This window comes from Falco punctatus, assembly GCF_963210335.1.
Source record: "Falco punctatus genome assembly, chromosome: 5".
In the NCBI taxonomy this organism is placed as follows: domain Eukaryota; kingdom Metazoa; phylum Chordata; class Aves; order Falconiformes; family Falconidae; genus Falco; species Falco punctatus.
In genome coordinates, this window is record NC_137584.1 from 91,771,134 (window position 1) to 91,783,180 (window position 12,047).

Genomic DNA, 12,047 nt, shown 5'->3' on the forward strand with positions numbered 1-12,047 from the left:
TTCTCTCGATGTGACCATCCAAGCTGCAGTTTGTGGCCATTGCCCCTTGTATCACTTGTCAGTGCAGAGGGGATTTTCACTCCATCCTCTCTGTATATGCCCTCCAAGTCACCCTAGGCTGTTGTGTGGTCCCCTCCAGTCTCCTCCCCATTCACCGAGCCAGCTCCTTCCACTTCTCCCTATAGGCAACATCCTCCGGACTCCAGTCATCTCGGTGACCCCAGTGAATCCCCTCCAGCTTCGCCCCAGCCCTGGTGTGTGGGATGCCATATCCCCCCTGCCTTAGAGGTTTCCTGCTGCCTTGCTCTCGCTGGCTCCGTCGCTGCCCTCCCCCCTGCAGCTGCACCTCTGCTGAGTGCCCCAGGGTGCCCGCAGAGGGCAGGGTTTACATGCACTGGAGCTGGGCCACACCAAGACCAGGTAACCAAATCTCTTGAGGGTGGTCACAATCCAGCTGGTCCTTGGGCCTTTTCCTTTTCTTGTTCTCATGTGCTGATGCACTCTCTGCAGGACTGCAACAGGGAATAGCCAGGGTTTGGCCTCCACTTTCCCAGGAAGGATGCCATGCCTTGACCCCCCGCTGGCTTTTCATTGCCGCCTTTGTGGTGAGGCAGACAGCAACTGCTGTTCTGAGCAGTGACAGAGCAAGCGGGTCCCCAGCAGCTTACCCGGGAACTCTGTTGTCATGGCACACAGCCACCGTTTGAACATGGGGTTAATTGATACCCACGTATTGGTACACAGCGTACAGCAAGACCACTTCATTCTCCCTGCGGGAGGCTTTATACATTTTGCTATTCAAGCAAACGTCGGCATTGTGGAGGAAGATGTGAAAGGAGGAACATTTGCCCTGGCCAGCGGTGGGGCAGATAAAAACAGCATGGTCTCATTCAAAAGCTTATGCCAGGCTGATCAGTACTGTGGCTGCCAGTAGAAGCAGCTTTTCCCAGGCACAGAGCCGTCGTCCCCTTGAACCCCGTGTCTATCACGGTGGGACCTTGTCCCCTCACCCACTGCGGTGGGGCAAAGCAGAGGCTCGGGTTTGACCGGGTGCTCTTGGCTACTCTGGGACTTGGCCGCTTTTTTCTGCCATCCCGAGGGGTCCTCCCAGGCAGGACGGCCAGGCTCACTCGTGCCGTCTGACAGGATGGACTGCACATTGCACCCTCCCATTGATAACGAGCTTCCTGCATCAGCTGTGCGGGGAGATCTGGTGGTCCACATCCTTGATGGAAAAAAAAGCATCAAAGACGATGAGAAATCATCAACCCAAGTGCAAGGGACTTCGTCAGCACAACTCACAATGGCCTTGGAATCCCCATCATCCGTGACTTAGAAGCCCATCCTTGTGGGAACGCTCCCACTGGTTTCAGTGGGAAAGCATCACCTCCCCTTCACGCCCAGGATGGTTCCGGTGTGAGCACAAGCAGTTTCTGACCATGCCACCATTCCGGTGTAGGGGAGCTCTGTGTTTGCCACACAGCCCGCCCAGAGGACAGGTTGGCTGGCAGGCTCATGAGATGCCTTGTCAGAGGTGCTGGAGTCAGGCAGGAGGTCACCAGCCCCACAGGGCTCACTGGTGTGGTCAGCCACACACTGGGGGACTCCCTGGAGGCTGGGTGCCAAGTGGCTTTGGAGAGACAGGTGAGGTGCTGGAGCAGGGAAGGGAGAGAAACCAAGACACCTGCCTGGATCCCCGTGGTCCTGCCGGGACCAACAGGTTGAAGATGTGCTGGGCCAGTGCCAGTGTAAAGGGCCCCTTGGGCAGGGGCCAGGACAGTCTGACTGCTGAGCTCTTTCCCCACCACCCAAGGAGAGCTTCAGGGCATGGGCCAGCCGGCATGTGCAGAGGGCAGGGCTCTGGGTGTGTAGCCCCCCAGGAGCCTTTGGGGACATGCAGCTGCTGGCACTGAGGGTCCAGGAGCCCCCGGGACACCAGGCAGGACGGGCACAAGGGCTTACATCCCCAGCGCCTCGTCTGTGCTGGAGACCAGGCTCTGGCGGGCGCTGCAGGGGCTGCGGCCGTGAGAAGCAGTGCGCTGTGTGGGGCTGGGTGCTCAGCATCACACCAGGAGAGCCAGGATCCGACCCACACAAGGTGCCTGGTGAGCAGAGGTGGGTCCAGGACTGATGGCAGGCTCGTGCTGAGAAAGTGACCCCTGCAAGGCATTAGCAACAAGTGGGAAGTGAAGCACTGAGCTGCCTCAGGGACAGAAAATAGAGACAAAGGAAAGTGCGTTTTTGCTGTGACAAATAGTGCCCCATGGCTGGCTCCCTGACAGCGACCTGGAAGGGGTGCAAGTGGGGACAGGCAGCCAGGGCTCGTAGGGAGGTACATGAAAGAGCAGGGAAATGCAACAGGGAAGGGCAGTCAGCAGGGCTGGGCCGTGGATGTTTTAGGGAGATACTCTTCATGGCTGATCCTGGTTTGCGGAAGAGGTGAAGGGTCAGAGGTAGCAGCTCAGCAGCCACCAAAACCAGCTGTCTTTCCAGAGCTGGAAGCAACTGCAGGCACTTGTGAAAAGCATCTGAAAAAGACCTTCCTTAGAGGAATTTCCATGAGGCACACGTTGCTCCCAATGGGTTCGCCCGCCCTGATCGGCTCCAGCCAGCCTGAGGCCGATCACGTCCCACACCTTCTGGGGAAAGGGCTCCTGAGCAGGGGCTGAGTCCCAGAAAGCGACTGGTGGCTGAACTCAGGCACAGGTGCTGGCATGACACTCTGCATTTTCTGAAGTGCAAGTTGGTTTTTGAAGCCAATGCTTTTGGAAAGTCTCTCTGCTGTGGGAAGGGGCCAGGAAAGGCCGTCAAGCCCCACTGATGATTGCCCAGAAAACGGGATATTTGGAAGTCAAGGCCTTTCAGGGCCCAAATCATGACACTGGAGGGGCTGCAGAATGCGCAGGAGCTTTGCCCAACCTCCTCCAGGACGGGTGAGCCTAATCAGGCACTGGTGGTTTTCTCTAGGGGAAGACGACGATGACGATGAATGTGGGGAGGAGAAGCTGCCCTCCTGCTTTGACTACGTGATGCACTTTCTGACCGTCTTCTGGAAGGTCCTTTTTGCCTTCGTGCCCCCGACAGACTACTGGAATGGCTGGGCTTGCTTTGTCGTCTCCATCCTCATGATCGGCCTCCTGACAGCTTTCATTGGCGACCTGGCATCCCACTTCGGCTGCACCATTGGCTTGAAGGACTCTGTCACCGCAGTCGTGTTTGTCGCACTGGGGACATCGGTGCCAGGTAAGGACAGCAGCGGGGTTTGTGTAAAGGTCCACCTCTGCCCAGTCTGGGTTTGGGTTTGGGCTGGGAAAGCTGGGTGCCCTGACGCCCTCGGCTGTGCACTGCAGGAACTCCGAGGACAGGTTTGAGGGGTGTGGAGGGGTTGTTTTTCAGTCTCAGATGGGCCGGGAGGATCAGACCAGGATGTGGATTCAGTCCCCTGGAAATTATTTCAAGGACGTTCCCCTTGCAAAGAGTGTGAAGTTCCTGTTTCTGTGGACAGCCTCCATGGCATCCACTCTCCGAGTAGGAAATTGTCTTTGGTTAAAGTCCTGCCTGTGTCGGCAGTCCTGCACGTTCTTTCTGAGCATCTGCTCCTTTAACCTCGCCTCCCAGGTGAGTGAGGTGCCAGTCCGTACTCAGGGCGTGCTGCCCAGCACGGACACCTTTCTGTCAGACCAGGTTCATCCTGGGTTCAGGTGGACCAAGGTGGGGTTGCTGAGCTGAGGAACTGCTTGCAGTGTGACTTGTGAAGCCCCAAGAAAGCCCCAGTCCCACGGATGTTTGGAGACGTGTCTCTGCCCCAGCTGTCACCCAGCCTCAGAAGACAGCAGAGACTGAGGGCTGACCAGGGAGAGAAAAACCCACGCGCTTCCATACCTGCATGCCGCTTCGTCCTCCCAGGGCCATTGGCTTGCTGCAGCCCAGGCTCCTTTTTGCTGGCTCAGCGAAGGGCCACTCGCAGGGGTGAACCAGTGTGCTGGAGACGGTGGTCCCAGTGCCACAGCTGCTCTGGGAGGTCCCACGTCAGCTTGTGTGAGAGGCCCTGTGCCTTTCACTTACCTTCTTCGACGGGCTCTGCTGGCCAGGCACAGCCTGTTTCCTGGACAAGGGGCTGCAGCCCAGCCCAGCCCAGCCACCCCCTGCATTGATCACACCGTCCCTTGCCACCCCAGACTTCCAGCAGTCAGCACTCGGGTGCTCAAAAACCTTGAAATTGCCCTAACGCTATCAAAGCCCAAAAGAGAAGTGAAAGAACCAAAAGGAAGAACAGATTTGGACAAGGAACAGAAGGACCATTTTTTAGACCTCTGGCACTAGCGCTTTTAGGTGTGAGGTTTGCAGGGCTGCCACACACCCTTGACAGCAAAAATCTTCCCTCCTGCTTTTTGTCATCAAAGGGTGGCGTTTAAGAAGTTCTTTTTAGGGTGCACTTGGCTGCTCTTGTTTGAATTAGCAGATGCTGCCAGACTGTGCCGGGTTGGCTGGGTGCTGGCTGAGCTCCTCCACACCTGCTTTCTTGGAGACAGGCAGGCATCAGGCAAATGTGCCCTGAAATGAAGACTGGCAGGGGACCTTCTCTGCGCTGAAAGCACCGCTCAAGCTTGCAGAGGTGCCTGTGGCTGTTTCCGCACTGGCTGGCACTGGCAGTGTGTCCAGCTGCGGTCCATCCATCCCTCCTGCCACAGGCAGCTGGATTGCCACAGGTGCATCAGCACTGTCCCACGGCCCCAGTACTGCACCGTGGCCAAGGCTGAGGACAAGCAGCAGTCAGATGCATTTCCGTGGGAGCTTTTCGTTAAAAAACGAAGCAGCCTTTTGATTTCTTTGCCAAATGGCCCCTCTCGCTATGCTTGTAGGGGCTCAGCCTGCCCTGTTACGTGAAGCTGGGTCTCCATACCAGGCTGCGCTTCACCGTCGCACCTCGGAGCCCTGCTGGGAAGAAGCGTAAAGGAAACTCTGTAGAATTAAAAACCATGAAATGTGACCCCAACTATTTTCTTTTTGCCAGACGCGCTGTCCTGCCCCTACCCCAGGTGATCTGGGAATGCATGTGTGTTAAGGATTCATCTTGTCATCGTTAGTTGAGAGTGCTCACCTGAACAAGACCCAGCTCACCCTCCCTGCAGATCCAGAGTGGGTTTAGATGTAAAACCAGCACTTCCCCGTGGTGCGGAGCAGCATGGCGCTGGTCTGCTTGACACAAGAGCTACCATGTAGAAAGGCCAGCTGAGTTTTATCACAGCTCTTTTGACACTGGTATTAAGAGTGTTGGAGCACCTGGGCAAGCGTTATACCCACTTGCCTGGTTTCTTCTCCCTGAGGGGTGAAAGATGACTGCTCGTTTGCCGAAGTGTCAGGGTCCACACAAGACACTGGACTTTAGTGAAGCAAAAGGTTTCGGAGAGACATCGTTAAAGCAAACACAGAAATACAAATGCAAACCCTCAGGGGACCTGAAGGATAGATACAAACCGCTGTGGCTCCCACAAAGCTTTTCCAGCCTTTTCACTTACTTTGCAAGTCAACAAATCAGTGGACGTAGGAGAAGGCGCCGGCACAGTGTAGTACTGGGGAGGGTCATCTCTGGTCAAAGCACTGTGGGGCATCTGGGGCGATACTGGGGGAAGCCCCATATTTCTGGACACTGAGATTTCCCTCCTGGGCATTTCTGGACCCTGACGTCGCTCTGGCTCTGACCAGATGGGCCCTTCCCCAGGAGTGCCCACAGATGGGGCTCTACCCTGTTTCTGCATGCCCCAAATGATGCCACTGACATTTTTCCCCACACTGCCTGCTGCAGTCCCTCCTTACCCGGCCATTTTCCGAGGGTTTCTCTCTGCCTTCCCTTTGCAGACACGTTTGCCAGCAAAGTAGCAGCAACACAGGACCAGTACGCAGATGCCTCCATCGGGAACGTCACTGGGAGCAATGCTGTGAACGTTTTCCTGGGCATCGGGGTGGCCTGGTCGATCGCAGCCATCTACCACGCAGCGCACGGACAGGCCTTCCAAGTCTCGCCTGGCACCCTGGCCTTTTCCGTCACCCTCTTCACCATTTTTGCTTTTATCAGTGTGGGTGTGCTGCTCTACCGGCGGAGACCTGAGATTGGAGGTGAGCTGGGCGGGCCGCGGACTTCCAAGCTGCTCACATCCTCACTCTTTATCCTCCTCTGGCTCTTGTACATATTCTTCTCATCTCTGGAAGCCTACTGCCACATAAAGGGCTTCTAAAGGGACAATCAGAGATAGTAAATATATATATATCTATATGTATCTATATAGAGTGATATATAGGTATAGATATAGATATAACGCTGTGTATAATGAACAGAGAAAGAATAAAAGAGATTTGCCATGTTCACACACCTGCTGACGAAAAGCGGCTTTGGAGCATCCTTTGAACTAGGCAGGACCCCAAAGCCAGCAGGACCCCTCCCCAGGCAGCGGCCCCGGCCGGGAGCCCGGCGGCAGGGCCCTCTCTGCAACCCCACCGGCAGGAGCGGATGATGGCCACCGAGCCCCCGTCAAGCCCTCCTGCCGCCGGCCCCAGGAGGAGGAACACCGGGCGAGCAGGGCGCGCAGGTGCAGGGAGGCCAGGGGAGCCGGTGAGCCGTGGAGCGGTGGGCGAGGGAGCGAGAGGAGAGCGAGGGTCCCGACCTCCGACCACCGTCCGCCTGCCCGCGCTGCTGGGGAATGTCCCCTCTTGCCCTGCCAGAGGGAAGCGAGAGACCGGACTGCAGACAAGGGGAGCCGGGGAGCTTTCTAAGGATAGAACAGACCGTTTTCGTCATCGATTTGGGGTTGATTTTTTTTTGTTTGTTTGTTTTGGCGTGTGTACAACTAGCATTGCCCCCCGTGCCCGCCACATGCCCCTCACCTTTCCCTCTGTGCTTCGGGGATGCTTAGCAGCACGCTCACACCTGGTGTCCCCAGACGCGGGGGGGGGGGGGGGGGGGGCAGGGTGTGCCCCCCACCCTGTCCGGCCCCTCAGGCTTGCTGTCGTGGTACTTGTAGCATTTGCATGAATGAAATGACCCCTATCTGTATATAGCATCCTATAGCGATAGTCCTTCCAGCCATGTGGGTTGAGCATTGCAGATACGAGTGTTTATTTTTCACCGGGTTTTATTTATTTTAGTTAGTTTAGGGTTTTGCCATAGGTTTTTGTGGGTTCGTTTGTTTCCTCTCAGCAGAGGGAAAGCTGTCCCTGTGTATTGTTCTGCGCGTGGGTCCACGAGAAGCAATAACGGCCGTGCAGATGTAGGTTTTCAGGGAGGAAAACCCACCCCCAGAGGCTGCGGGCTTGCCCCCCACATGGCTGGGCCGGACTCAGTGCAGCTGGTGCTGCCGACCACAGGAGGTTTGGCTGGAGGCCCCGGGGAGCCCGGGCAGGATGAGCAGCATCCCAGCCCCAGGGGGACGGCACGGCACGGCTGGCCCCGGCGCCTCACCCACCCATGCCTTTATAGCTGGAGGCTGCCTCAAAGCCCCTTGGCCCCGCAGGTCTAGCGACAGCCCCTGTTTCTGAACATTAAGCCATCAGGATCAGTCCCCAGAGCTGGTCCTTCCCCACAGCCATTTGGAGGCAGAATAATTCAGCGTCAGGGCTGAAGGGCCATAAGGAGATCTCGCTGAGCATAACCGGGAGCCGTCCCTGAGGAAAAAGGGCACATTTTGCACTGTCCGGATCTGAAATGAGCGGGAAGGGTGAGGGGGGGAGGTGCAGCTCCACACCACCCCGACTCCAGCAGTGCGGGGGGGTGGCAGGCCGAGCGCGGGAGGAGGGGTGTCAAGGTTCCCTGGGTGCAGCACAGGGCTGGCTTGGTGTGCTGGTGGTGAGGGATGTCTTCTTACCCTACGCCCTTCACCGGGCTCCCCGGCGTCCCCACCTGCATGTCCATCAGTGAGCCCTTCCAACCCCGGTGGAAACCGCGTCTGGTGCTTGTACCGTAACCATTTGGCTGGAGGTATTTGTACTCATTTTGAACAGTCTGTGGAAATTTTAATTAACCTGTTGTAAGAACATGGAAATAACCGGTTGTAAGATTGGAATATGAAGTTGTGGGGACTTTTTCTCTTCTCAACCCTTTTTTCCACTTTCGATGGGTTTTGGGGGGGGGAGTTCTTTTTGTTTCTCATTGTTCTGGGGGAAGAATCACACACAGGTGCAGGTGCAGGTTGTTCAGGGTTATAGTTATGTACAATGACTTCATTTTCATCTGTTTGGCTTCATTGATTTTTCTTTGTGTGTATTACCCACCACTACAGGCAGTGAGTCCACTAATTGTGATGATCCTTATCAACGGTACACGATGCACAGACAAATAAAGTTTGTAATGATTCCCGATGGATCCGGTAGTGCTCCTGCATATTCTCTGTGGAAGACCCTTCTCTCCCTTCCCATTGTCTCCCCTGGCGTTGTACCCATCTCTTCTTTACTCATTGGTTTGCCTTTGCTGTGTTTCTGCTGCTGACAGGGGGCAATGGTGCCTCCATGCGCCCCATCTCGCCCCATCTCACCCCATCTCATGGCTTTCCTCCTGCTCCATCTCCATTGTGCCTCGGGCTCGGGGTGCTGCTGTGTGCAGCCTGCCCTGCTCTCAGGGGGATGCAGGAAACCGCCCAGGGTTAAAGCTGCCCTGAAACCCTCCTGGGGCCAGCACCTCCCCCATGCTGGGGCTCCCGTCGGTGCTGGCTTGCCCTAGGCTCAGGGGGAGCTGTGCGGGTGTCCCCAAGGTACATAGCAGCTCTTTCTGCTTGTGTCCTTCAGGTATGTAGAGTTGCTCTTGATCCAGCCTTACGGTGACTTGCAGTAGGTTAAGCCGCTAGCTAATGGTAAGTGGGAATGCAAGAGATGTGTTACCAGGGCAGGGTTCGTGGGTGCAAAAGCAGATCTGAGGCACCCCACAAGGTCACCAAGCAAACCAGGAGCTTAGTCTGCTCTGGGCAGCTGCCTGCCCACGCCCCAGTCCGGGTGCCGTGGGCCATTTCTCACCCACATGGCTCGAGAGAGCTCAGCCAGCACAGAGCAGGAGAAAAGTCTCTACTTGCTCAGGGGTGTTGCTCCTCCCTGTGTTTCATCCAGCATCTGCCAAGCCATCCCCGTATAAACCCTCCCTGCAATGCTTCCCAGGTCCCGCTCTGACAGCTGAACCCAAAGGCCAGCTCCAGAGATGGGTCGCAGGCAAACACTGCCTTCACCTAGCGGGGCTCTGCCTGCTCCTGCCGGTGAGGTGTGCGTGCCTGGGGTGTGCTTCGGGGGTCCTGCCCTGCTCCTGCCCTCGGCCCTGCCCACGCTCCTGCCCGTCGGCCGCGTAGGGTCAGGATGGGGCCGCGCAGCAGCAGCAGCAGCAGCTGGCTTTGGCGCTCCAGGCTAGAAACATGCCACCAAGCAAAGAGAGGAAGCAAGAGGTGGTTGGTGTTGCCACAGCTTGACCGTGTCTGTAGGGGCCCAGGGGCAGGAAAATTCCCACCTGCCAACGCAAGGGGATGTCTGGCAGGGCAGCCGGAGGATTTAACGTGATCTCTGGGCTGCTGTCGTGCAAAACTGGCCCTTCCCCACACCCTGTGCTGCTTTTTGCCAGCTGTGCCGCCAGCCTGACTCTCCCTGCGGGTGCTCAGCACCCTCCAGGATGAGCGCAGGTCAGGCTTCAACACTCATCAAGCCCCAGGCAAACACACCAGTCACATCCGTGTGCTTTTTCCAGGCAGTGAATTATGGAAGCAAAGCAGCTTTCCTGACCCAGTAATTACACCTTCCAAAAGGTGATGTTGGCATTTTGCTCTCATCATTTGCTTCTTCAGAATGAATTGCAGTTGCTGAAGTCATTAACAAGTAGAATGGGACTTGTGTAACAGCTCAGTTTAACAGGCAGTAAATAACTGTTCTGCTCACAGAGCTTTCCAAAAGGAATGATGGAGCATTGCTTGCTTAGGACAAGGTCTAAATCACACAGTAAACACCAGCCTTGTTTATGCAATTATTCTCTGCCAGCTGTATGCAAAGCGCAATGGTACTTGCCCGGTTGCTCATGGAGGAGCCACGGATGAGCAGCGAGCCTTTTACCTGGCTGCCACCTCGCTGTGCCACGGATGAGAGGGACCGCTCCGCTGAGCCCCCGACACCCACCTGTGATCGCAAGGGTGAAATGCCTGCTCCTCTGCACTCGTCTTTAAGCCAGGCCCTCCCAAGGCAGGAGGGAGCACAGCCCCCAGCACAGCCCGCCCGCCCGATGGGGCACAGCCTGGCTCCCCAGCTGCCCTGTCCAATGCCAGTGCTCTGCCATCTCCTCCTCATCCCTGCCAGCCTCCCTCACAAGGGAGGGGCATCGACCATCTCTGATAAAGCCGCAGCCTCAGGGAGCTTGCCAGAAACAGCACTTCAAGCCCCTCCACCTGCTCTCACCCCCTCTCATCACCCTGCTAGCCAAAGGCAAACCTTTCTGTGGAAAAGGATGCAGCGTGGAGCAAAGGACATTCAGAGACAGACGTCCAAATAACTCAACGGGCCACTGCAAAGCGCTTTGGAAGGAACGCACAGACAGTAACAGCCCTGAGCATCTTAGCAAAGCCATCTCCCCAGCTCTTCAGGGGCCAACAGGAGTGGAGGCAAATCCCAGCCACAACCTGAACACACAGAAAAGATGCAAAGGAGCCAGGGTCTCTGCAGGTCCCCGGCGCCAGCAGGAGCCACAGACCCGCAGCATCTCACAGATGAGCCTACCCAAAACTCCTGCCACCCACCTGCGCCTATGCAGGTGCAAATCCCTCGTCTCCTCCAAACAACACGCCCTCCTGTGTGTCACCCGTCTCCAGGCAGCCTGCAGCAGCTCTGGGGTGACGGAAGATTGCCAGAGTCATTCGTGCATCTTTCTCCCAACTTTCATCACTTCCTTAAAGTACAAAAGGGGAAAGGGAGGCGCTGAACCCGTTATGGCCACAAGTCTGGGTGCAGTCTATATAAATGTGCTATTTCTGCTAGGGGCGGGAGCACAGAACCAGAGCTCATGTCTTATTGTTACAACTATTTTAAAATGCTTGGGTAAGAGTCAAGTGCAACAGTACTGGGGCCTTATACATACCTAAGGAGGAGACTCAGCTGCGTTCCTGGATGGGTAGAGCTAGGCGTAGCCAGAAAGTGATGGAGAGAAAGAAAAGAGGGAAAACTTCATGCCAGAGAGTGTTGTTCCAGTAGAAACCCCTGCACTATTTTTTGTAGGTTTTGGCACCTGGGCCGATCTGGGGAAGCGTGTTTGCAGAGCGCCGGGAGCCTCTCTGACCTCTCTGAGCGTGCAGTGACTGACCACACACGTGCATACACATGCACAGCACAGCTGCAGAAAAGCCTGTTTATCTTGTAAAAAACTCACTTGCCACAGGAAAGCTTCCAGAGGCATCTGTATTCTTGCAAAAAGCACCAAGGGACAAGAAATACCATCAGATTCCTCATCTTTTAAGGACCTGAACCATCCTTTTTTTGGAACTAGAGGTGGTGAGAGCCTCTCACCAGCCAGCAGCACAACACCCCTCACACAGAGGGAAGGCATGCTGTGAAGGAAGGGGGCCCGTCTGGCCAAGCAGGAGCTGTTACCGGCAAGGATAGCTGGAAGATCATTGTTACCGGCAGGATTTTCAGTCTGTGCCATGTCTCTGAGAGCATCCAAGGGCTCTCTGTGGGGTCTTACTGTCTTTCTGGTGCATCTCGAGAATGGCCAGCCCTGCCTCTGAGCACCCAGTGCCCCCAGGGTGGCTCATCGCTCTCTCCTGCGGGCCCGGCACCATCCCTTGGCTCCTTCCCACACTCCCGACATCCACGCCAGCCTGGGGCTCCCCTCTCTAGGAGCGTGAAAGAGAACGTGCACATGATTCCCAAAGCAGGTGCTGTGAAGCGCTGCTGGGCGGTGGAGCTGGGTGTTGCCGGTGGGATGTCCATCATCAGAGGGCACAGGGAAGGGACAAGTGCCATGGGGGCCTGCCCAGACCTAGAAGCCCTGTTTTAGGCACTGCCACAGCCTGTCCCCCTGCCCCAGCTGCCGTGGCTAG

General features: G+C 56.3%; 1 protein-coding gene across 4 annotated transcripts in view; it reads left to right on the forward strand.

Moving 5' to 3' along the window:
- The window catches only part of SLC8A1 (solute carrier family 8 member A1), a 151,205-nt gene extending 142,849 nt beyond the window's left edge, over nt 1-8,356 (forward strand). For all 4 annotated transcript variants that reach the window (XM_080388370.1, XM_080388369.1, XM_080388371.1 and 1 more), the window contains 2 exons: nt 2,968-3,243; nt 5,860-8,356. In XM_080388370.1, the coding sequence (XP_080244496.1) occupies nt 2,968-3,243; nt 5,860-6,236 (653 nt within the window). In that variant the 3' untranslated portion in view covers nt 6,237-8,356. The remainder of the gene's footprint in view (nt 1-2,967; nt 3,244-5,859) is intronic.
- The last annotated feature ends 3,691 nt before the right edge of the window (nt 8,357-12,047 follow it).